This window comes from Ostrea edulis, chromosome 1 (genome assembly GCF_947568905.1).
Source record: "Ostrea edulis chromosome 1, xbOstEdul1.1, whole genome shotgun sequence".
NCBI classification, from domain to species: domain Eukaryota; kingdom Metazoa; phylum Mollusca; class Bivalvia; order Ostreida; family Ostreidae; genus Ostrea; species Ostrea edulis.
The window spans coordinates 40,717,509-40,745,506 of record NC_079164.1 but is presented as its reverse complement, the minus strand read 5'-3'; the positions used below and the strand labels follow the sequence as shown (position 1 = coordinate 40,745,506).

General features: G+C 34.5%; 2 protein-coding genes across 20 annotated transcripts in view; both read right to left on the bottom strand.

The window, feature by feature from the left end:
* Positions 1–139: 139 nt before the first annotated feature.
* On the bottom strand, positions 140–14,527 carry LOC125656324 (tumor protein p63-regulated gene 1-like protein). Its single transcript, XM_048886939.2, has 4 exons — positions 14,113–14,527; positions 11,469–11,560; positions 7,671–7,847; positions 140–6,138 (listed from the first exon to the last, which is right to left on the bottom strand). The coding sequence occupies exons 1-4, from the start codon at positions 14,380–14,382 to the stop codon at positions 5,793–5,795; spliced, it is 885 nt and encodes a 294-aa protein (XP_048742896.1). The 5' UTR covers positions 14,383–14,527; the 3' UTR covers positions 140–5,792.
* A 3,343-nt stretch (positions 14,528–17,870) lies between these two features.
* Positions 17,871–27,998, bottom strand: part of LOC125656399 (activated Cdc42 kinase-like) — a 36,628-nt gene continuing 26,500 nt past the window's right edge. For all 19 annotated transcript variants that reach the window (XM_056148776.1, XM_056148796.1, XM_056148798.1 and 16 more), the window contains 5 exons: positions 26,121–26,247; positions 25,722–25,907; positions 22,711–25,058; positions 21,539–21,590; positions 17,871–19,223 (listed from right to left, as the gene is read on the bottom strand). In XM_056148776.1, the coding sequence (XP_056004751.1) occupies positions 19,008–19,223; positions 21,539–21,590; positions 22,711–25,058; positions 25,722–25,907; positions 26,121–26,247 (2,929 nt within the window). In that variant the 3' untranslated portion in view covers positions 17,871–19,007. The remainder of the gene's footprint in view (positions 19,224–21,538; positions 21,591–22,710; positions 25,059–25,721; positions 25,908–26,120; positions 26,248–27,998) is intronic.

The window sequence follows — 27,998 nt, the reverse complement described above, 5'->3', positions numbered from 1 at the left end:
TAACACAGCTCTATCTCTCTCTCTGAAAATGATGTGTAGTGTACGCAATTGCGTACAGGCAGCTACGCGCCTGAAAGTTAAACCAATTTTTTGTGCATATTGTTGGAAATTATAATTTTTTGCAAAAATAACACAACTGTTATAAGTTCTGCATGTTTTAATAACTTTATGCATGAATTTTCGCGGGAATACACACTGAATATATAAAGAAGAAGGTCTAAGCTATTCTATACCATGATAGAATTTTGGAATGAAGATACTTTATTCTACTCAAAATTACAGGGCAATATTTGGGTATTTGTGGTTCTTGTTCTTTCTTAACTTGTAATATATTCACGAAATGAAGATCGCGATTTCGTGTACAGTATATTGCAGGATAACCTGAGGCCAAGAAATGTCGTTTAAATTTGAAATATAAAGCCGAGGATTTTATATTTCAAACAACATTTTGAGACCGAAGTTATCCTGCAATATACACGAAAACAAGAACTTTATTTCTATTCTACTACGGACCAGAAATATACAGCTGATCGTTTACCTATAAATATACAGCTACGAATTGGGTCACCGTGACGTCATGACATTTTCCGAAATGGTTTGGGCCTACATGGTTTTTGCTGACAAAAAAGGTGAGACGGTAGGGTATACTTGATCTATTTTGAAAAACTTTGAATACACAGTCCAAGAAAACTGTGCATCGACATGTTTGTTTACATACGTATCGATCTCGGAATGCACACGATTGATTTATACTGAATATCACTTGTTCGTCAGTAATTTTTAAATTTGTTTTGCAACATATATTGCTTAATTTTTGTGATTATAAAACTGAATTATCAGTTATCGACTTTATTGTTGTATTAGCAAAACACGAAGAGCAACGAGATGTGCATCAATTTTCTCATTATCAATTATCGGTATTATGTATGAAGGTATATCGGAGAATAATGACCGCGGTATTTATTTGATCTTTGCAATGACTGTGGTAGAATTTGAATTTAAATTCAGAAAATCACTAGTTGTAAAGAGGTGGATCCAGAAATTCACTACCTGTACAGGAGTTGATCCAGAAAACCATCTAATTTTCCAGGCTAGACTTACCACATTTTCAAACTCTCTATGAAGAAGACATATTGTACAATCATTCAAAGAATGAAACCTTGTAAATAATGAAATCAAACCCAAATAAACAGCACTCATTTTTTCTTCACCCATGAAAATTGAACTACACTACAATAAGTGAATACACAGTGGTAGATTCTCTACTGTCAATATCTGTCCTGATGGACATCATAATTAACTAATCTTTAATTACAAATAACAAGAAAACATCTTTAAACATATGTGAAATTACATGTACATAAACAACACCTCTTAGTTCAACATGAAAAAAAGAAACAAAAAAAAAATCTACATTGAATTGAGCATACATTACAATGCCAAATGTTAATCACACAAAAATAACAGAGTGAAAACTTCACATTTCAATTTGTGCCGAGAGACAGTTATAAATTGAATGAAATCTATTCAATACTGCACTTTGAACTTTTGATTTTAATTTAAGGAGGAACAATACATCGTCTGAAATAAAGGCTGGCTTACTTTTAAAACAAGAATGGAAATATAAATAAATGTAATTGCCTATCTGGGTAGTTTGGTAGGTTTATGTGTCAAATACCAATCTGAAGATCGTGAATTCGAGTCTAGCTGCAATAATGTAGCCCTATCCATTTTTTTTTTTTTTTGAAAACGTAAGAATGACAAAAAAATCAAAGAGGACTACATTATTGCAGCTAGTTCAAGTCAAGCAGGTGTTTTAAATTTCTTTTCAGATTACCTCCTACTAAAACAGCAATTTTTACCTAGATAAGATAAATTTGAAACCTTTCAATTTCAAAATATTACTGTACATATCCTCTGCTTTCCATCCATGTCAGTATTTCTCTGGTGTGTCATCCATCCTTAATTACAATGTCAAGTTGTTATCATTAATTTCTTTTCAAAAATAACATTTTTAGACAAATAATTTCCTAGTGTCGAATTCAGAGAAGACTATTTAGGACAACACACTAGTACACACATTACTTATGCATGTGTACACGGATAGAATACACACATTTACAATGTACACAATTGTTAATATTTCTAATGATAAAAAATACACAAAATGAAACATATTTCAATAATGGAAATTAATAGTAATTGCTTTGAAATAAGAAATTTGAATTTCCATTTTATACTGTACAAATAAACATGAATAAAGAAATATGATAAATATTGCATATCACAATTGGCTTATAAACACATACATTGTAAATTACAGCAAGACGGAAACAATTCAGCCATTTAGTATAAATATTTTTTTGTTTTTTCAAAATAAATTCTATCTTTTAAGTACAAGGTCAACTTCCTCATAGGGAAGCAAACAAACATAATCCTGAATAAATAAATTCAATAGAACTTGTCTATTTGCTGTGCTGTTTTGAAAACAAAAAACTGCAAGAGTATAGAATAAAAAGAATGAAAAGGTCACAAGACAAAAATTTTAGTTGTCTATAAATTTCATTTGAAAAGAATTTATATACCCTAGTAGAAGAAAAAGCTATTTTTAATTAAGTTTTTGGCTGCTGCATTTAAAATAAGCTAAAATTTTCCCCCATAACAATCTGAATATTTTTTATCACTGGTTGAATTTTTATTTAAACTGCCACACACTATTAACAAAAAACATGGAATTCACCTGTAATAGCCCTACAATATAAATAATCTTTCTCATCATTCAGGCTCACTCAAACAGACAAGAAACAAATTCACAGAGTAGTCCCTGTCCTTATAAATTGGAGGAGTGCTTAAGGAGAAATAACACATCATCATATAATGGCTGACTTCATTTTGAAACTTGAATGAAAATATACTTATCAGCAATACATGTATATTCCTTTTAAATCTAATCACCTAGCTGTGTAAATCAGTAAGTTTAAATGTGGACTGCTGATTTGTAGACCGTGCGTTGGAGTCTAGCAGTGGTTTTTAAATTTTTTTTTTAGATTACTTTCTACTAAAACTGCATTTTTTCCACTAAATGAGGTAAATTTGAAACTTGATAATTTCAAAATATTATTGTATATATCCTCCACTCGGGACTGTGACTGAATTCCTCAGAAATCAGACAAGAACTGGTCAAAAATGAAGAAAAACATCTCACCCTACCTGGAAAAATATACTTTTCTGTCAGTTTAAATCAAACCAAGAGTGTGTTTCATTTTTTCAAAAATTGGGTCAATCAGAGGATTTCCTCTGAAAAGAGAAAAATGACACCCCTGTCCACTACTCAACCACATCAGGTTCCTCTGGTGTGTTATTCCTCATTAATCAGGTTAAACATGATCTCATCAGAAGATTGATATCCAATCAATAACTGAACATTGCATTACCTAAAATGATACTCCTTCATGGCACATCACAACTCAAGCAAGCATGGCAAAAATAAAAAATCATGTTGATGATGTTAAAGAAGTGTATGTATATATATATATATATATATATATATATATATATATATATATATATCTCAAACTTTTTAAATTTTCAGACTATCAGGTATGTATATGAATGTTACATTTACTTTACACATAGATAAAATTTACTTTACACATAGATAAAATTTACTTTACACTAAGATAAAACATGCTTCCTCTTGTTGATACTCTCTAACAACAGCAATCACTAAGTACATGTATTAGTATATTAGAACATCATGTATCAGAACCATAAATCAGGTCAATTAAGCAAGTATGAAATGTTGTTTTTTGGTAGATAGCAAATATTAGCCAAAAATAAAAACCTGAAAGATTTTCATTCATGTGAATCACAATTGCATTTTAAAAATAAAAACCTGCCAAAAAATAATGCACCAACATTCTGAACACCTTTTGTAAAAAAAAAAATCTGCCAAGAATTCTCAACACCAAATTCACTAGATATACAGTTACCATGTCTAATTACCACTGTATATAGCTTTAAGTTCGATCCTGGTTATTATCAATTTTTATTTTCACAATGTTAGAATTAGTTTTGTTGTCCTTCTATATAAATGACAAGACTGCAATAGTTAGATAGCTAAAATTAATCAGCATCAAAAATAAAGCTGTATGCAATATAAATCAAATCAAAAAATAACCAAGGAAGCCGGTAGGACCCCGATAATTTTGATACAATGCAAACATAGCATTTAATGAGAACGGAATTCACCCACAAAAATGATAATAAAAATATTTGGTATATCTGATATGACTTAAAGAATGCATGTCTATTTAGAACAAAAATAAAAGGACTCCATGTATGCATGACTAGTTTTTGGTCATTCTATGAAGCCTAGCACAAAGAACTCAAATACAAACCATGCTAGCCAATGGATGGAAAAGAAGGGGGGGGGGGGTCATTACAATGGTGGTATGGAACACAGCTTTGAAGATAAGTTACCATTCCAAAAACAATCTAAGGTATTCAATGTATAACAAAAGAAGATTGAACAATTTTGAATTATTTAAATCAAGATAAATATTTTTTTGTGTGTGTTAAAAAGCCAGAGATATATATAACAAAGATAAGCAACTTCTACGTCAGCATGTTTACCACTTAAAATATGTGACGGTCCCACCTGTAAATTCTAAAGTGATGTTGATTTTAAGTTTATTTCACTCTTATCATAAATTGGAATCGAACGTAACAAGTTCTGAAATGATTTGATGATAAACAAATATACTATCAACAAAAAAAATAAGCAAATTGTTAACATTTCCTGAAATCTCTAAGATTTTCCAAGTTTTGGTCATGTGTCGCCTTTTGAAACTTGGCTTTCATTTAATTTTGAAGTGAAACATCTGAAAATATATTTTAGTGACAGGATTAAGAAGGTCTGAACTTGATCTTTCATTCTTAAGTTGTTATATACGTAATTTAAATCTTTGTGTGTTTTTTTTACCAAAAAATAGGACAATGAGATAATACGAGACCTGGAGAAGTCGTTAATCTCTGTTATGTATGCCTCTGAAGAAATGATGAAAATGAAATAGATCAAATTCAAAGAACTGGTAAATGTAAAGGAAAAGCCAATCTTTCTGTCTTTGAAACTTTTTGGAAGAGTTATCTGCCCTTGATAAAAAAAATTGCAAAAATAACAGTGCCTACATTTTTCAGCTTGTGTGGAGAGTGGCAAGTCTTTAATTTTAAAGGTCATTTAGGAACCAGTAAATATCTAAAGCACGAACAAATTGATGTATAAATAGGAACAGCATTACTTATGGAATATCACTGAATGTGTGTAAATAATAGAACATACAAAGCAAAAAGACAAAAAATAACACAAAGAAAAGGACACTTCAGAATCAGCAGGGCCACAGTAACAAACTCGATGGACTCATACAAATCTAACATTTCATAACTCTTCCCTTCAGACAGATTGAAAAACAAACCAAAAAAAAGTTATATATATTAAATAAACATCACAGCTCTGCAATAAAATGTACATATTCTTATGACATGCACAGTAAATGACTGTCATGATAAAAATTTCTATGTCAATGAAAATGTTAAATTAAGCAACGTAAATATTTTCAAAGCCTTTAATGTCACAGCTAGTGTAATTAATAAAAAAAATAAAAAATCTATCAAATGGAAAATTAACAATTTATCATTTCGTGACAGTGGAAATGGATTTCCAAATATTGTACATGTGCATTAACATTATGCTTGATAACTAACAACTGCGTAGATCAGACAGACCACACATCTTAGAAGCTTATGCCTTTCCTGTCTCTATTGAAACCAAGACCACTTTGATTGAAGACCATTGAGGACAAACTGGCATAGCTTTCAATCATGATGGGGCCCTCTACAATGGTGATTTTCTCGCTCGGTCTCTTTTCCTTGTAGCTGTTGCTGATTCCCTGAATCAAAGATTCGTAAAACTCGTCCACATTGTAAAAGGCCGTCTCATATTCCTTGGGGTTGTACAGCAGAGGGTGGTGAGCCAGGGTGATCCAGGGAATACTTTCACACCAGGGGTTCCACATCTGGGCCCAGGCAGGCTGCTGGCCCTTGTTCCATTTGACCTGAATTCCCCCATGTTGTCTTATTCTGAAAAGGTATTTCATTGGTCAACAGAATCCTAGTATAACTGAAGGATTTCATTGGTCAACACAATCTTAGTTCAACTGAAGGATTTCATAGGTCAAATGAATCCTAGTTCAATTGAAGGATTTCATTGGTCAACAGAATCCTAGTTCAACACATGAATTTCATTGGTCAACAGAATCCTAATTCAACTAAAGAATTTCATAGGTCAATAGAATCCTAGTTTAACTGAAGGATTTCATTGGACAATCCTAGTTCAAAGGAAGGATTTACTGGTACTATACACCATCCTCTGTGTAAGTACATGTAAAGTTATAAAGAGAAATACAAATGTGAAGATTTGGAAAATATTTGATGTGTGAAGATCATAGTTTAAGGATGAATTCAGGGTAACAAAAGAAAAGACCATAGGGGAGAACAATTTTCCAGAAAAAATCAAATTGTTATACAAGTGACTCTTGATGGCTTGAACTTCAATCTCTCTAAGTGAAATCATGGTCCTGATTTTTTCCTCTATATACAGTAAAATTCGAATATAGCGAACACGGATATAGCGAAATTATGGCTATAGCGAAGTGAAATAAATTTCCCAGGCAAATTCTTTATATATTCTATATAACGAAGTAAATTACCATTCCCCTTCAATAAAAAATGAATGTAAAAATCACCTTTTGTAACAATTCTTTTTTTTTAATTTTAAACTCGTTGTGATTTTTAGCAATCACTTTCCATTGCCATAAAGGATCCACATTTATTACGAAATTTCTGTTTGTATTTTTTCAAAAGAGGTTGTTAACGCAAAACAATACTTACACATACATTAAGCAAATATATTGTCGGTATTGTTTACTATTCTTGTTCATTAAATTTGAAGTTTGATTGCATTTATTTTATCGTACACTCCTTTATGTAAATCAACAAGTAAATGACAACTGTGATAGACTGTTTGTATGTATTGTACATAATTTTGTTGACATTTTTCTTTCAACATGTTCTTGCGTGACTTAATAATCCATCAAGACAAATAATATGTAAATCAGTGTGTATATTTCTTGTATGAAAATATTTTTCTCGAAAATAGATAGGTTTAATTTCTCTTAGAGACAATGCAAATGCAAATATATCGATTGCTGCTTTCTTATACAACTGATAAACATGTAGAACAAATCAGTTTTATAACGAATTCGTTATATTTGAATTGTGAATTCGCTATAAACGTATAGCGAAGTACGCTTATAGAGAATTTTTATAGTGTCCGCAGAAATTCGCTATATCAGTTTTACTGTAACTAAGCAAATTTACTATCGATCTCTCGAATGTTCGATCTCTAAAAGTTCTCGATCTCTCGAAGTGAAGTTCTTACAATTTTAAGAAATTTATGTTATTGGATTATCTCAAAATTTAAAAAAAAAAACCTATGGCATCGCATTATTTTACAATTTAAGAAACTTATAGAATCGGACTATTTTACAATTCTAAGAACTTACAGCACCAATTATCTTACCATTCTATGGAAATTTTTAAAATGAACTTACGGCATCACACTTCTCGGTGGGTAGACAAAGTCTCCTACACACACGGTGTCAATCAGGTACAACATCACTCTCTTGTAATCCTCCAGCTTGTGAAGAATGAAGTCATACTTGAAGATCAGCATACAGTTTTTACTTAGAATAAATAACCTCTCTCTCTCATTGTCCCAGTGGTCAATACTGAAAACAACAATACCCACATTTAAAAAAAAAGGTTTAATATTTGATAACAGCAGATCATTCTTTTATGCATAAATGAACTAAACAGCAACATGAAGCACTGTCACACGACTGTCACATGAGATTTTGCTACACACAGCATCCAGTCACTGGTCCAGTAATATTTGAAAACAAAAGAACACCCATTTACGGTATCAAAATGATCTTTTTTCAAAAAATAAATGATTTCGAATTCTGTCACAGAAGAACACAAAAAATATAACAAAGTATTAATTAAATTCAAACTGAGTGATAATAAAAACAACAGCTCCACAAGGCTCGGAATATCCCCTTACAATGAGTGTCTACAAGGGTTTTTTTCTATGAAGTCCCATAGTGATCTTGACCTTTAATCTTTTGAACCCAAAATCAATAGGGTTCTTCCTATCTTGATAACAAATCTACCTGTGAAGTATCAAATCAATCGAGCAAAATATGTGGTCTGTACAGTGTCTACAAGCTATTTCTATGAAGTCCTGTAGCGACCTTGAACTATGACCATTGAATCCAAAATCTATAGGGTTCCTCTCTTGATAACAAAGTTATATATTTAGTTTAAAATCAATCGAGCATAAAATGTGGTCAACAAAGTGTTTACAAGCTCAGTGTCACAAACACACACGAACAATCTTGTTACTAGATCCCCTCAATAATAAGTTTCAAAACATTTCCTCATTACTATAAGAAACCACACTAACTGATTCTGAATTTGAATAGAAATATGCTCATATCAAGGAAGATTTAGAGTAAGAATAAGCATCACTAAAACACATTTACACCAACAAAAATTTATGTCTAAATTTTTTGGTGTGAGTTTTCTACCTGTTTCAATGAAAAGTGCAATGTGCTACTCTACAGGGAAATCCATAAAGTGTATCAGTTTTTATTTTGGGGATAATAAAAAGTATTCAAATCCTGATCTTTATAGTGCTGTAAAATTTGTGAGGTGAAAGGACTTGAAAACTTAAATAGTTCCTGGTGTATTTTATCAAATTATCTCCACTCCTAAAAAACCAATACCTCCTGCTACAGTAAAGGTAGTAGAACATGTGATTCACAATTCTGTGACTCGTGATGAATTCACTGAATATTGATTATGTTTACCTCATTTATAAACAATGAACGGACCGAGGCAACAGTCCAGTGATCACCAATCTATCTATAGCTTACAATAAAATCCATCACTCAATTCTTGACATGAATACAGATCTGTTGTACTAGTAGGTATATGGAGGACAGACAATGCTTTTTGCATAGCATCACTAAGATTGTGTGAGTATTTATAAACTTACACAGTAAGTAGTTCTTTGCCTAGCATCACTAAGATTGTGCAAGTATTTATAAACTTACACAGTAAGCAGTTCTTTGCCTAGCATCACTAAGATTGTGCGAGCATTTATAAACTTACACAGTAAGCAGTTCTTTGCCTAGCATCACTAAGATAGTGTGAGTATTTATAAACTTACACAGTAAGCAGTTCTTTGCCTAGCATCACTAAGATTGTGCAAGTATTTATAAACTTACACAGTAAGCAGTTCTTTGCCTAGCATCACTAAGATTGTGCAAGTATTTATAAACTTACACAGTAAGCAGTTCTTTGCCTAGCATCACTAAGATTGTGTGAGTATTTATAAATTTATACAGTAAGCAGTTCTTTGCCTTCCTTGTTTTTTACTGCCTCAACAGTTTTTGGACGTAAAAAACAAGGAAGGAAATCTCTTGACTAAAGAGGAAGATATAAGAAAAAGATGGATGGAACACTTCAGCGAAGTGTTAAATAGACCAGACCCTATTGATCCTGCTGAAATACTAACAGGGGAGTCCATCGAATTAGACATAGAAACAGGTCCACCAACAGAAGATGAGATAAGGAGAGCATTGAAAGAAATGAAATTAGGCAAAGCTCCAGGTGTAGATAACATCACTGTAGAAATATTGAAACAACTGTCAAGGAACTACACAAACTATACAACATTGTCTGGACAACTGGAAAAGCTCCCAAAGATTGGAGAAGGGGACTTATAATAAAGTTAGCAAAGAAAGGTGACCTGACAAACTGTGGAAATTGGAGAGGAATCACACTAATAGCAACAACTGCCAAAATAATGGGGAAAATAATAATAAAAAGAATTGTACTTGGTGTAGACAGACATTTGAGAATGGAACAAGCTGGATTCAGGGCAGGAAGAGGCACTACGGAACAGATATTTGTCCTACGTAATATTCTAGAACAAGCTATAGAATGGAACTCCAACCTCTATCTATGCTTCGTCGATTTTGAAAAAGCCTTCGACAGCATACACAGGGAAACCCTTTGGAAGATCATGAAATCTTATGGAATACCAGACGTAATAATCAGTATGAAGACAGTGAATGCGCAGTTGTTGATGGGAATGGTACAACAGAATGGTTTAATGTTAAATCTGGTGTCAAACAAGGATGCAACATGTCAGGTTTCTTGTTCCTCCTGGTAGTTGACTGGATAATGAAAAAGACAACAGCAGATAACAACTCAGGCATAAGATGGAATATGACAACAAAATTAGACGATCTAGATTTTGCAGACGACATCGCTTTATTATCCAGCAGCAAAGATCAAATACAACAAAAACTGAACTCTCTAAACAGATATGCAGCTAGAACAGGTTTAAAAATCAATACAGGAAAAACCAAAGTTATGCATCTAAATGCTGCAAACATCACACCAATAACCATCAATGGGAACAACATAAACGATGTGGATGAGTTCATTTACCTCGGAGCAACAGTAAGCAAGACAGGAGGTACTAATGAAGACATAAGAAGAAGAATTGGCCATGCAAGAGTAGCATTCCATAAGCTACGCAAGATCTGGAGCAATAACCAACTCAACAGAAAAACAAAAATGAAGCTCTTCAGCTCAAATGTATTAGCTGTGTTATTGTATGGCAGTGAGACCTGGAAAATGACAAAAGGGGACGAAAAAATTGTAGATACCTTCCAACACAAATGTCTTAGGAAAATCTTAAAGATCTACTGGCCAATGAAAATATCAAAAGTAGCAGTTAGAGAGATAGCAGGAGTAGCAAAGATCAGCACTATGATAAAAACACGCAGATGGCAGTGGATTGGACATGTGCTACGGATGGATAAAAGAACACACCCATATGTAGCCCTTAGTTGGACACCAGAAGGAAAAAGAAAGAGAGGAAGACCGAAGGAAACGTGGAGAAGAACAATAGAAAGAGAGAGGAAAGAACTAGGTTTTGGGTCATGGACAGAGGCAGCAAGATCAGCCCAGGATAGAAGTAAATGGAGAGGACTTGTTCATGGCCCTATTCTCCACGAGGAGAGAAGGAATTAAGTCAAGTAAGTCAAGTTCTTTGCCTAGCGTCACTAAGATTGTGCAAGTACAATTTATAAACTTACACAGTAAGCAGTTCTTTGCCTAGTATCAGTAAGATTGTGTGAGTATTTATAAACTTACACAGTAAGCAGTTCTTTGCCTAGTGTCACTAAGATTGTGTCAGTATTTATAAACTTACACAGTAAGCAGTTCTTTGCCTAGTGTCACTAAGATTGTGTCAGTATTTATAAACTTACACAGTAAGCAGCCAAGCTCCCACAAACTCCCCATCGATGTCGTCCTTCATGCTCTTTTTACACGTGTCAAGAGCTCTGGAAAAATTCTCCTCCTGCTCAAATGAATTCATAAATTAAATACACAACTACTACTTTTTTGTTAATGGTAGAATCTGTTAATAAATGTTACTTTTTACAACTATTTCAAGAAAAGTTTGACTCGTTGATGTAAAAGGTATAATATACAATTGATACTTAAAACAAATGCACATGAAATGCCTAGCATGTGGGACTTTATGACATCGCATAAGAATTCTCATCCCAAAATGATTCTTTCACATAATATTATGTGTTCCTGTCCAAATATGAAGATTTATGTATGTACATTTTAATGTGAATTTTGTGTTCTTTTACCTATAATATAAGTTCATGGAAAATCCACTTTCCTTGCATCCCAAACAGAAGACACAGTAATAGTCTAACTTGTCAGTACAAAAATATTTTCAGAGTGATCATGTCAAAATATAAATATAGTATATTCCAATGTTTAACAGCTAAGTATATATACATGTGTGTATCATAGGGGTGAATCAATACATCGATATATCGAAATGTACCGGTATACGCCTGTCCAGCGATATACGATACGGTGTTTCGACGATACGATACGATATAATGTCGGGCTTAAAAATAGCCCTTTTAATAGTCGGGATCGAAGTTCATAATTTAAAAATGGCTTCTAACAGGAACACGATTCCTCAGACTTTAATACCCGCTTTAACATTGTGACACATCAGAGATTCCTCAGACTTTAATACCCGCTTTAACGTTGTGACACATCGGAGATTTCTCAGACTTTAATCCCTGCTTTTACATTGTGACATTGGAGTTTCCTCAGACTTTAATTGTCATTGTTTGTTTTGTTATGAAATAAAAGATATTAAAAACCACTTCATTTTTTTTAAATTTTGATATTTTACTTCAGAAAATGCTTAACTACATTGTATATCCAATACATCAGATATTGCATCAGAAAATATTGTATCGTATCGGAAAATCTTGAGCAATACACACCCCTATGTATCACTATGTATATATGACATTTACCTTAAGGTTGCAGTACCATGTATAAATTAATTCAAGATAATGATCTGTCATTTTGTATTTTCTTGACTAACATGTAATTAATATTATCCAAAACACTGATATCAATTAGTGTAAGTGTATGCTCAAACTTCATCACACCAGGCCTATACATGTAATTTATTCGCGGTTTCTACACACTGTGAAAACTGCTGGTGGATAAAGCATGCAAATCTAACTCACAAAGTCTCATTTCTAATTAGTGTACATCTTGTTACTGTATCATCTCTATCTATCGCAATAATTAATATTTAAATCAACAACTCTTAGTAGAAATTCACTCAGTTAATTATCATGACTGAAAGGCCCAATAAATGTTGCATGAACATGATAAATGGTACATTCCGTTACAGATGCTTGCACATCAATACTTGGTACCAAGACTGTACTGTACTAAAATCAGTTTACTATACTATTTCAATTTATAACTGTACCAACTCTTGGCATTACACTTTGTTTCAACAAAAAACAGCCCTAAAATGGCCAAATACTTCTCAGAAATACACTAGTGACACATTCTATGGATGCTTTTATATACGGTCTAAAGAGATAGCACTAATTAATGAAGAGTCCGTAATCATAAAATAGAACATCCATATCAGATACTGATAGAAAGAGCACACAGAACATCTTATATCAATGATTTCAATAAAGGGTAAACTTGTGTTATCATGAAATGCTTAAAATTTAACAATTAGCATGAATCAAATATTTGACTATTTGAAAGTGAAAAACACTCGTCTGACTTCATAAGAGACAGAAAGTTGATGAAACATTTAATATGAATAAGGATATGATCAGATATGTCAGATTTACTGTTTTATAAAGTATTTAAGGAAATCAACTTTTACCTAGTGAAGTTTTATTTCCAATAAGTGTTGTGACATTTGAAACTATTAACCAACAGAAATCATACATAAACTAATTGATTGAAAACCAAGTCAATTTTAATCAAAATACTAAAGTTAATATAAATTTCTTTTTAATCTATTGTTATTATTTTAATATGAGTCATTGTTCTTGTCTACACTGTCATAATAATTCTATCACACCTATATGACTGCAAATGAAACTTATACCGATGACATATACTCATATTTCGAAATACCAAAATATACACTGTGACCATTTTAATCTCAGTCAATTTTACGTTTTGACTTGACAGAGACAAATGAATTCAATGTCAAAAATTTAATGCAATAATTCACCATTCCAGTGGTGGATCTAGAGGGGGGTTCAAATTGGTTAAATATTTTATAAATACTATTGACCTAAAGTTCATTTTTGCAATTTTGAGGTACCCAACCCCCCTTTTTAGTTTTAGGCGGCAAAGATACAAACTTGGGTCGCAATCCTCCCCTTAGAAAATGTTCTCGATCCGCCCCTGCATCTCTGTTGCAGCATAGCACATGAACTATATACTACTAACTCTACTGAGCCTAACTTGACCATGTACTTGTAAAACTGGGAAGGTAGATACAGAAATAAAACAAAGTGTATTCAAAGCAACTGTTTACAAAACCTTATAACTGAAGAATGTACTGGACTCTACATCGCCCTTGATAAATCCCGGTCGGACTGAGGTGCGGCTGCTTGTACTTCGGATACTTTGCCTTCCATACACACTTCCAGGCCGATTCCTGTTAAAATTTGGATTTGGTCCAGTGAACTCTACACCTGGTTCATGCCCCATTTGATTGTCAACCCCGTCAATTTGAAGGGTTGCTCCTGTGAACGTTTTCTGCTCTTCATCCGAGAGAATTGGGTTTTGCGTTTCAGTGTTCGTCGCCATTTTGAATGTATTTACGCGTAGGATAGTTACTTCCCTTAGATTCTAGACATTTCGAACCCGATGAATCTCTATAAAAAAAAATTACGGACGGAAGGAACATATTTTTTTAAACATTCATTTCCACGAAATTATTTCGTTCCAACCATCACATTCCCCTTTAGTTATTTTGTTACTTATTTACCGTCAAGATTTTGGAAAACCCGATTTTATGTTATGACCAAAGTGTGCTTTGCGATCATTTTATGATTTTATGACATCAGAATCACAAGGGCTCAGAATCAGTATATTTGTTATCGCATCTGCCATGATCTGGCAATCGAAAAATTCAGTAGGCCTAATATCATCGTGATCTAAAACATACGAAAGCCTATTAGTATCATGGAAAAAATATCCCGGATTTATGAGATTATTATCTCGTAATTACGAGAAAATATCTCGAACTAACAAGATCGAATAATCTCATAGTTACGTGATTTTACGAGAAAATACGATTATAATATATTTAGATATAAGTTTGGTTATTTATTATTGTATATATTTCATTATGTTAATTTAAATTTTGTCAGTTCAGATCAGCAGATCACAGGTGTAACATAGTGTTAAATGTGTGTACACCTATATAGTGTCGAAATGTGAACTCCGACAGATATCTAGAACTCCGACAGTATAGGACATCTGTAGGATTGTTATTTATCTTAGAACTCCGACATTATAGGACATCTGAAGGATTGTTATTTATATATAGAACTCCGACAGTATAGGACATCTGTATGAGTGTTATTTATCTAGAACTCCGACAGTATAGGACATCTGAAGGATTGTTATTTATCTAGAACTCCGACAGTATAGGACATCTGAAGGATTGTTATTTATCTAAAACTCCGACAGTATAGGACATTTGAAGGATTGTTATTTATCTAGAACTCCGACAGTATAGGACATCTGTATGATTGTTATTTATCTAGAACTCCGACAGTATAGAACATCTGAAGGATTGTTATTTATCTAGAACTCCGACAGTATAGGACATCTGAAGGATTGTTATTTATCTAGAACTCCGACAGTATAGGACATTTGAAGGATTGTTATTTATCTAGAACTCCGACAGTATAGGACATCTGAAGGATTGTTATTTATCTAGAACTCCGACAGTATAGGACATCTGTATGATTGTTATTTATCTTGAACTCCGACAGTATAGGACATCTGTATGATTGTTATTTATCTAAAACTCCGACAGTATAGAACATCTGAAGGATTGTTATTTTTCTAGAACTCCGACAGTATAGGACATCTGTATGATTGTTATTTATCTATATGGGTAAGTACTACTAAACAGAGTACGCTGGTAAAATTTCAGCCTAACTTGTACTCATTAGACTAAGGGCAATCTGACTGGGAAAGAAAAGTTACAATTAGTATATTGACTAATGTAAGAATGCCCTTAGTCTAATGAGTACAAGTTAGGACTCTGATACAAAACGTACAGGCCATGATATCAAGCATAAGTGAATGTGGGGGGTGGGGGTTATAAAGTAAAGGATACGGACACGAAATTTAGCCTTTTCCAGGAGATTTTGAACTTCCACAAATCTTGGACAAGACTCGTGTCTCTCGACTCATAAGCACTCTTTGTATAAAGTGCGAGTACTTTATAATTTTTATAACCAACAAAAGGAAAAGGAGGGACGTAAAGCACGGGGATCATTATACGGAGTTACGAGCAAACATTCTTTCTTTATGAAAATAGTTTTTCACCAAGTACTAGATATAGATACACAGATGATGTTCATTATTGTAAAGCTAGTAGGCATTTGAAATCACAGGCAAAGTTCTGTATGTAAAACAGATTCATGTATAATTATTACCAAATACTGGTAGACGGCCCACTAATTTTAAAATGGTGAGAAAAAACGGCGTTTGTAGCCACATCTATTTAATTGCGTCTATTCATATAATATATTACATGTGCACATACACTTAGTTATCTGTGATTACGTAATATTTATCTTTATTTTCTAATTATTGACCAATCCTTTTCTGTATTAATGGAATATCTATTAATGTTATTTTTTTACTTATTCAATACTTATCGTTTGCTATAGTTATATATTAGTAGTTTTCGCTTGTTCTTTGTGTTCAGAGGGAGTGACTACAATGGGGCCGTTTTTTTCTACACTACTGGATGGAAGTAGTTGATGCCTCATTTAAAATGCTTGTAATGAACTGTAAAATAACTTAACGCAATCCATAATCCAATCGTGTCTTTTGATTGCTCATTTCGTCCATCTTGACCAATGCTGCTAAAATCAATGAAATTATACAAAAGACTACACGGCCATGGTTTTCCATTCCGATATAGTGTGGTCGCGCTTTCTAAATAGACCAATCTCTTAAATACTTTTAAAATCAAAATGCTACTCCTGACGTCTAGAAGACATTACAACATGTAAGTATATTTCAAAACCCAAATCAACTACTATTGTTTCATGGAGACAATAATTAGAATAGTCTAAAATTTCAAGATGCTACTCCCCCTAAAGGACACGAAATGATGTCACTGCTCATTGAATTCTCCCTAAAAGGCACAAAATGATACATTAAAACCTTGTCCATTGAATTCTCCCTAAAGGACACGAAATGATACATTAAAACCCTATTATATTTCGATAAGTAGTATTGTTTAAACATATTTGATTGAGAAACTAAATAGGACCAGGCAATCTCGATAGACTAAAAATCTCGCACCTCGGCGATCTTGGGACATCCTAACAAAGATTCTCGGCAACACACACATTTAAAAGATGTACGAGTTCCCAAAGGCACTCACACGATTTCATGCTGCCAGTAAAATAATTGCGTTAGCCAAGGTTTGCTAACTGTCCACAAGGAATATCCCCTACTGGTCAAAGGGCCACAACTCTCTAAATAGAGTGAACCTTGATGTTGAATGTCCTTGGAATCTTCACAGCATATTTCGCAACAGCATCTCCAAGTACACCAAACTGGCAAATAAGAAACTTGAGGAGTTCGCTCTGGCTTCACCAGAACAATACACTACATCACAGCTATTTATCAATATTCATTTTATAGACAAAGACCCTTGCTGTGATCCAGGGGAAAGTCTGCATATAAAACCAGTCCCAAAATATAGTTATGAAGGAGCAGGATATGTTACACTCCACGTATAGTAGTAGCTGCTTTCTATAAAAAATGCTGTGATCACGACTGTGCAATCCTTCAGATTAGTGTACCAGTAGATCTCATTTTCATGTCATTGTGTGCTGGAGAGATGCATCTATCACTAACAGCCAGTCTTACACATTCTAATTTTTGAGGTGGATCTGCCACTAAAAGCATGTATTTTCCACACAATCTTGGAAATAAATTTTGTAGTCTGACTTCAGTTTAACTAGTTATGTTCCTTGACATTATGCTCTTACCAAATACCTGTCTAAGACTTCACATGTAGACACGATGTAATTAAACAAGTTTTAATCATTTATTATTCCTTCATTGACAGACACTAAAAACTAACACAATTTCTGAATGAAAAATGCAACACTTAAACAGGGAAGTAACCGTAATGAACCTAATTATGGCACGACAAGACAATGATTGCATACTGTGGATAGGCACCAAATCCATGCTTGATGAAACAAAGACGGTACAAAGATACACAAAATGTATGAACTAGCTCAAATTATTGCACATAGTAATACAAACTTACACATAATTTGTACATAATATATGTATACATTGTATATATACAATTTACGTAATAATTTCATAATTCAGCACTAACACATTGACTGAGGGTCAGAAAGGGTTACTTCTTAAAATTCAATGTTACATATAATGATAGTTTAATGACAGATTATAGATTACTAATAATACTGTAAACATTAAATAACGCTTGAGAAGTCGGTTATTCAAGTGGTACAATTTATCTGGATTATTATGCTAATTATAACATTCTTTTTTTTATTATGATGAATAATGTATTTCATATTATAAAGTAAAAGTATAAACTATAATGGCAAGGATATGGAAGAACAATGACTGATGGCTGCTGTCTTCTACAGCAGTTCAGAATCTCAAAAAATGTTTTAATGACAGCATCACTGGTTACATGACATTTTGCAAATTCAAACGACCAACTCGTTATCTTGAGTGACTTTTACCGGTTTCACAATGATTTTAGCTGGCTGTGAAATAAAATCACGAAAAGGCAAGCAATCACTCTTTGCTTTTGGAAATAAATTTTCTACATGTTCTATAAGAAAAAGCAGTTTTTTTTTCATATTGTTGTAGCATATGAAAATGTTATTTCAGAAAAATTGTCTTTCAACATGACATAAATAAATAATGGTTTAAGAAAACATCACACACAACCACGAGCCGCAGATTTACCGCTGCACAGAAATCCAATAATGCCACATAACACCGATTCAGCAGCTGAAATTTCCACAGTAGACAAACAGGAAGTTGGATGTATACATCACATTTGGTAAATGAGTATTGATTTACACAGATGAAACTCTGTCAAGTCTTTATTTACAACAAAGCGAGTGGTCTCAGGTTATCAGGCTGGCTTGAGCCTTTGTCAAGTTGTGAGTCTGATCCTATACATCCACACACTCGGGACTGGGCGGGCCCTGGGAGAAAACATAGTCCACGGCTCGGGGTACATCCCAGTCACATGAAATCAAGGCCTCCTTACAGTGGTTAATGTCACCCAGATCCAGACTCAGTAGCTGTTTGAGCTTGATATACTTAATGGCCATCAGAACATCCCACCCCGTGTCCTCAAGGGCTGCTGTACAGTCGTGAACACTCACCTGTAAAGATCCATCACATTAATTACAGATATAAACAAGAGGTACTGTGAGCAATGCTCACTAAGAATACCCCCCTCTTACCCCAATCTCCCAAAGGGTGTTGTTAATAGGTATAAATTACCTCTTTCCTGAGTGTAAAAATATGGTATGCCTTTGTAGAAGAAAATGGAAGATATAGTCCGAACACAAATCCATGGCATACACCTATAATTTTGACCTTGAGATCAAAGGTCAAGGTCATAAAGAGGTCATGAATGTACATGACACATAGTCTCATGGTGATACACCCATGTCTTATGGTATAACTACGTCAAAACCCTATAATCAATTTTGACCTTGAGGTCAAAGTTCAAGATCATATAGAGGTCATGAAGGTACCCGACACATTGTCTCATGGTGATACACTCATGTGTCAAATATGGTATGCCCATGTCAAAGAACAAAGTCATGGCCCTGACACGAATCCATTGTAAAAACCTTTAATTTTGACCTTGAGGTCAAAGTCATATGGAGGTCATGAAGGTACATGACACATCGTGTCATGGTGATACACTCATGTGTCAAATATGGTATGCCTATGTCAAAGAACAAAGAAGTTATGGTCCGGACACGAATCCATTGTAAAAAACCTTTAATTTTGACCTTGAGGTCAAGGGTCAAGGTCATGAAGGTACGCAACACACCGTTTCATGGTAATCCACATGTGTGCCAAATATGGTATGCCTAAGTCAAAGAACAAAGAAGTTATGGCCCGGACACGAATCTGCAGACAGACAGACGGACGGACGGACAGACAGAGTGATTCCTATATACCCCCTCCCTTAACTTCGTTCGGGGGGTATAATAATTCAATATTGCACTGACTAATGCATGCACATTTATAGATAAGATTAAACTCAAGGGTGGAACTACACATGTAATCAAATGCAGCACGCTGCATCTGCACTACCTAGTAGACAATGTCTATAGAAAATCTTGTCAGTCTACATCAATTGAAACGGTGATAGACCAACTTGTTTATGGGAAATCTGATCAAGTCATATATACGTCTGTGTTACGTTGATTTGCTATAATAAAATGTTCCCTTATAACAAATCAGAGTAATCCAATTCTAACAAGGGGAGGGGGATGGAACAGATTCAATATGTACTTTCGCTTTCATCTTCATGCGTTTCTTTGTTGACGATCTAAAGATGTCCTCTTTCGATCAATCAAAACATGTAGAGGGTGCACACTCCGGCATGAAGCAGAAAGCAGGTGCAAGTTCCAGTAATTCTGTGCCCAAAGTATCAGAAAATTATGGGAGAGAAAAAAAGAACAAAGAGTTTTCAGGATCACTGGGAAAATGACAATGACTGGTTAGTGTTTGATGAAGATACCTGTAAAATGCATTGTTCTTGTTGCCGTGAACATAGAGGGGATAAAGTGGAATCATTAAGAAATTGAGAAGGAATATAATTAAAAACATGATCAAATATTAAATATTGTTTATCTTTCAAAAACAGTGGAGGCTGCATGTTAATTTTAGTGCTTTTTTTATTTTGGTCTATAGGAATTTGTTGTGGTATATAGGAAATAAAATGACTGCGGACCGAATGTTTACAGGATTAGTTAGTTTTGCACATTGCTAGTATGATCTGTTTAACCTTTTAGGAAAACACCTCTTACTGTAAAATCACTTATACTTGAACAGATATTGCTTACCTGTGTGAACTTATCTGCACAGATACAGTGTATTGACTACTCAATAATTTCATATTTGCCCAATAACTGTGCTAACTTATAAGTTCAGATCATTTAGGTACATATAATACTGTAAAATAACTTACAGTTGTAGGAGCTATCTAATTTTTCATGTTCATGTGGTACAGACACAAAAAGTCTGATCCTCCTCACGAACAGGTGAATGTGAACACAAAGAAAGACAACTCTTACACCACAAATTTTTCCTCAAACCACAATACCCAATGGGACTAATACCCCACGCAGGGTACATTAAATGAAGAGAAATAGTGAATTTGTGCTCACTGAAGAATAAATGGTTTTCAAGATATTTGCTGGACAATTACAACATAAAATGGAAAAATATATCTATAACTTCCTTCAATGTTAAAAAATCTCGGTCAAAATGAAGGTGCACAACTTCATTTTACATCTATGATATACACAAAGTTTTAATAAAATCTGTTCATTGGTGTACTCTGGGCAAATCGTGTCTATGGACAGACGAACAAGGTGATTCCAATATACTTTGTTTGTGGGGGTATAAAAATAAGCAATTAAAATTTACATGTACAATAATTTCCAACACTTACTTCATTACAGAATACTTTTAACAACGTTTCTACCTCCGGGCCGTTCTTCTTCCTGCATTAAAACATTAATTTCATCTTAATTCACGAGAAAATATACTAAAGACAAAATTATGAAAATACAATTTCCAAAGGTTCACAAGATAGAAAATGTTACTTACCCCCACTGCCCATTCAATGAAAAATGTCTACATGAAAATACTACCCACCCCTCACACGGCATGCTGTTAGGGACTGAATTACTTGCTTGCTTTGTTAATGTGTATATCCAAAATCATATCAATCCCAAGTCCATGCATAACAATATCTTTTATATTGTATGCAAGTTTCTGTGGTTATGCCCTCAAAATGATTTTGCCCCCTTTTATTTTTCCTGTGACCCAGTGAGGCTACATTTAGATACGAATGGCATTATCCCTTCACAATGGGCTACTAGCATAATACTATGGCAAATGAAAATTTCCATGCAAAAATGAACAGTGTTCCTTCTACCAAAATAAACAAAGGTTGCCATGGTTACAGAACACACTACAGATTATGAAGTGCTAAAGGTTAATGAAAAGTAAGGACTCAAAATTACTACGGAGACGAAAGCTCTACCTTAGAAGAAAGCATAATGGCCACACTTAAAGATCCAAATAAAATACTGAAACAAAACACAAGGAGAAATGTCGATTACATACTGAGCAGTCTGGGTAATTTCTGGTGATTCTAGCATGCAACATGTCAATTCATAAAGCCAAATATAGGTGTCTTTCTTGTTAAACACAAAAACCAAACCAAACTGAATTTTAAAAAGATGAGACTTTTTTTCTCTTTCTTCCACATCTTATCAGACATGACACATTTCACAAAGTATACAAACAGTTCCCATGTTAAATTGAAAAATGCATGTTATTGTTTTTGTTATCAAGGGACGACTGTACTAACTATCTGATTCAACAGAAATTCCCCGTGCAATGGAGTCCTAATGAAAATGGATGAGGGCAGATTTGGAATGTAAAATGCTCTTTTCTTGTCAAGCATCATTTACAAACCAAACCTGGTTCCACGGGCAGTGTGTTAAACAGCAGTGGTAAAGATGTATATATACAAATACATAACAGGTAAAACATATGTGGTGAGGTATTTAGCAGTACATAATACAAAGGAAAGAGACATAAAAAATGCCATACCTATCTAATGCAAAATCAAGCAAGTCTTCGTAACTAACCCCGTCACTCGATTTGTAGTTTGCAAGCATTAGTGGCGAGATTTCCTCCGAGCTCCCAAGAGGGTCAGAGTAATTACGACCTGCCACCACCAGACACTTATCCCAGAAAGGATCAGGGCGGTTATAAAATCCTAACTGTTCTAAATTACAGTCAACATTTTGGAGACGAAATTTGCCTCGAGGAAAAGTGGCTGCCTTGTTGGTAGACTTTGAACCATTTTGTAACTTATTAACAGAATATTGATCTAAATCCAAAGAGGTGGGACCTTTCATTAATCCTAATGGAGGAGGATGCTTGGATTTGTTTTCAAATGAATTACAGTGGTTTTCAAAATCTAACTTAGGGGCATCATCGTCAGTGATGAAAACACTGTCGTCTTCATCCTCCTCACTATTGTCCATGTCTGGATTAACACTTTTAGATCTTGGTAAAAGTGGTGGGGGAGCAGAGGAATCTACATCACAATCATGCTTGATCTGGGTATTTTGGGTGGACGACCATGCAACATTCGACGAACAGCTAGTAGTGTGACCTGGGTCATCGTTAGGCAACAGAGGGTACTTTCGCTCCCGAGGTGGTGCGTTTAACGTTGATTGTCTAAGCGGCTTTCGTGGAGGCAGTGGAACAGGGTTGCCATGAGAACCAGCATCACTGATGCTATAGGATCGAGGTGGAACAGCAGGGGGTTTGTTTAAGGACCGTTTGTTAAGGTTATTATCATTTCCATAACTGGTGTTGTCACCCTCATTCACATGCTCAACACGATTAGTCCCAGAGTCAACACTGAGCGAATGGTGCAGGGCGGGGAGTTTTACCCGTAATTTAGGAGGAACAGAAGAGACATTATAAACCGTACCTTGTCCTACCCGCCCTCCGCGGACCGTTGGGATTGCACCACCTCTTAACATGCGCAAGGGATTAGTATCAACCTCCTCATCTTCATTCGATGCTGCGCCAAGACCTTTTCCTGGTATCCCTTGTGGTTCTCGAATATTTCTCGATGGTCCCGAATCTAGTCCATCACCTAACGCCCCTCTCTGGTGATCAAGAGATCTGCGTATCCTGCTCTCTCTTGCCAACTTTGACATAATTTCACGTGGTGATGGCTCACTAAAATCTTCACTCCACAATAAATCATTTTTAAATGAATCTTTACGAGTTGGCTCAAATTTTGGTGCTTCCTCTTGCTGTGAGTCTTTAGATGAAGTGTCTGAAATACTTTCCTTTTTCACATCATTATAATCAGGTATGTCAATTCTTAACACCTCAACCTGATTTTTAGTGTCATCATTTTCTGAACTTGCTGTAGAATTATGGTCACTGGTGGTGCTAAATCTCTTGTTAACACCATTAACTTTCTCCTCAGGCAAGTCTACTTTAAGATCATAGTCCATAGTTTTTGGGATCGATGGTGGTGGTCTCTGGGGGCGTTGAACAGGTTCCACCCTCTGAACAATTTCTGTCCTTGGTTTGGGGGCAGGAACTGGAATTTCTGACCTGTCTCCCCGGGGCTTGGGCGTGGGTCTGGCTGGCTCCTCCTGCTGGGAGTCTAGAAAGACCTCCGCAGTGTTGGCTAAGGGAACCGAGGGCCTCTCGGCCTGGATTCTCCGGCCATCCTGTCTGGCTGGACTATCCCTCTTCATACTCCAGCTGTCTTGACGAGCTGGACTTTCTCTTTTTGTGCTCCAGCTGTCTTGACGAGCTGGACTGTCTCTGTTATTCCAACTGTCCTGCCTTGGAACAGTTTCTGGAGGTGACCTCCAGCTTTCTTGTTGTGTTGTACTTGAGGAGTAACTATTTATACTATCCTGTCTGGCTGGACTTGACCTGTGTAACCCATAACTGTCCTGTTTCACACGGCTCTCCCATTCACTTCCCCTATCATGTCGAAATTCTCTGTCATGCGACCTATCCTCTGACCTAGCCTTATCTTTGATGGAGCCTTTAACTACCAACATATTATAAGCCTCCTGCGCTTCTGGCGGGACATCTCCCTCCAAATCAGTCTTATTGGAAATTTCCTCAGAAAACGTTCTCTTCTTTTCAACTTTTGGACTTCTTTTAATAGAGTTCTTTAATTTCTTCATAAGTTTGGGAGATTCAGGGTTTTCAGAGTCGAAAATGTTTTTCTCACTTATAGGGGAAGTGGGAGGGCTATGTGCATCCATCATATGACTTTTGGTGCTGTGTGCAGCAAATTCATTGGCCATTGCTATTGCACTTTCCATTCGCTTCTCATCCGAAGATGACATTGGTTTGACCTTAGCTTGTTTCCTGGGCTCAGGCTTGGGGGTTTCACGTTTTATTTCCTTAGAAGAAATGGAAAAGCAGAATGCAGAGAAAATGTTTACATATTAAATCATTCCAGAATATAAATGATAGCCACTTTGGATTTATTAATCATCAGACATGCTTTCAAGAAATGAGATATATTCTGTATATGTATTTAAATCTTTTAGAAAAAAGTTGATAAATTTTACTTGAATAGAAATCGTTTAAGTCCATGCCAAAGTGAAAAAGAAGATAATTCATGATAAAGATTAAAAAGATGTACTGAGTTCATTCATATCAATATGTGGTTTAATATTTGTAGAAATAGTTTTTTCCACCTTGTGATCTGAAACTGCTCTTGTCTAATTGTTCAATAAAAACAATGTCTTTTGTTTAATTGTTAAATAAAAACAATGTCTTTTGTTTAATTCTCTAATAAAAACAATGTCTCATCTTTTCTTCTAAAGCAGTGCAAACTGGTGACAAAATGTTATGAATTTTTGCAAAATGTTCAAATCAAACATGAAACACCCAACACCAGTCACTAAAGTGTGCAATTTTTTGTAATAATCTGGTTATATACAAGTAGCAACTAAAATAAAAGCTGCATTGTTATGGTGAACTGATATTAAACTCTGTTAGGATTACAAGAGCAACTTCATATATCACTCTGATGGAACCTCTAAATCATCACAGCCTACCATCCTGGGGGGCTGGGATGGCAGTGGGGGAGGGGTCTGTTTCTTCTCCTTGGAATCCCCCCAGTCTATCCGTGCATCCTCCTGTGAGGGGGTGCTCTCTTTGTCTGGAGACTCCAACTTAGCCTCTTTTTCATTTAAGGCTTTCAGAACTTCATCCATAAATGAAGGTCCAAAATCAAATGAACTCTGCAAAATAAAAATGGAGCATGCTGACAACACATGACAAAACAGTGGAATTTGAGCATGAGGAATGTCAATATACACTGACATAAGTGTTTTACTTTCTCCTTGCATTGTCAGCACAAAATCAATTAATTATACAACACAATCTATATCTTCAAGGTCCAAAACAATTTCACAATATCCAATGACATTATCAAGAACACTCTGTGCACTCACTGATATGTCGGGCATTTTGAAATCAGCAAAAATTGAATCGTCATCAATATCTGTGTACTCCAGGTTCTTATTGGGATTTTCATCACTTCTTAAAGCAAATGTACTGTCTATGGACTCCTGACTTATCCTGTAACCACAAATTATATATAAAAATCCAATTCAAAAGATTTGGCAGATCTACATTTCACTGATACACTTTATTAGGTCCTTCTACTGATGTTTATCTCATATCACTTATCAAGTAACTATGTTTTTTGCAGAACGACATTTCATAATCTTAAAGCCAAAAGTTTTCCACTGTCAACCCTCTGAAATGAAAATTTGAGGCCCATGGGCCATGATACACACCTAATTCAAACCAAGCTTCATAATATTCATTTTTTATGTACTTAATTAGCAGTACAACAATAATCAAGAACTTAAAATCTGGTTTATTTACATTGTACAGTGATGACCACAACAAGATCATGAGTGGCCATCAGGAAAATACTTCAAGTTTGTCTTCAATGGCTAATCTGAAGCCACAGTAGCCATGTTGGAATTCAAATCACTCTAAATTTTTAGGACTATTTGAATGGTCCATTCAGTGACATCATACAGTCATCTTAAAGATTGTTTGTATTCCAACTTCTCTGAACAAGAACACTTTTATAAGATCATTTGAGGACCATTTAGTCACATGATGCAAGAGAATGTTTGTATTTCAATTGCTCCGAAAAGTAAGAACACTTCATTAGGACCTCTAGATAAGCAGTGTGTATTTTGATAACTAGACATTCAACCATTGTTTAGAAACACCTATAGAATTATACAGACATACACAAATGCTGAAAAAGATGACTTAATTTCTGTCAGTTGATCAATTCAGTCGAAGATTCAGGTGAGGTAAAAATACATGTACACTTTCAAATGTGTTTTTATGTTAATCCTTTATTAGCTTCAATACATGAGTTACTTGTTTACAATTTATTGTGATAATCTCAGTGTTCAACAAAAGCAAAACATGGTGAAGTTCAATAGTAAATGTGAAATGTTATTTAGACCTAAGTAATATGCTTATACCTAAAAGTATCATCTTCCACTACTTCTGTTTCTGGGAAATTCTATACAACTATTTCTAATTTCTATTTATACCTGTGATTTTTTTTTCACTATCACACATTAACTAGAATTTCTATATCAGGAAAACAAACAAAAAACAAAATTACAAATTCATAACAACATAAAACTAGGCTGCTTTTTAGCTGACCACAAGGCGTTTTCACCATACCTGTTTAAATCTTGCGGACTTTTCCATGAAGCAAAGAAAAAATTTTAAATGCAACTTAATTTTTTTTTTTAATTTCCACCAATTATCTATGCATCTGCTTGTATATATAGGGTTATCAAAGCCAATAAGCATTCCAAATGTGTGTATTGCGTTCACATGATTATAAAAGCAATTTCTTTTAATATACAAATGTGAGATACATATGTTGGAGAAGAAATAAAACATTGAACCCATTAATCAATGGTTATATGATAATGGGAATAACTTATTGAAGCTGTTGTATCCACTTCACCAGCACTGTTTCTAGTAAGCTCAAATAAGAATGGCTATGCTTTCATTAGCACGAGCTGAACAAAGAACTACGCACGCTAACTCTAGATTCACGCCTACATTTTCAACTTGTATACTTTAAAATGCTTTGCAATTTTGCTAATGACATTTTTTAAAACTGCAAAGTAGAATCCATTAGTAATTATTAACTTCAATACCAGTGTTAATTGATTAATTGCTCTTAATTTCAACTCCTTTTGATTCAGGGGTAGAAAAATATGTTCCTTGAAACCGGGCTTTAAAACGTCATATATTTCAAAATTCTTATTGATATCAAT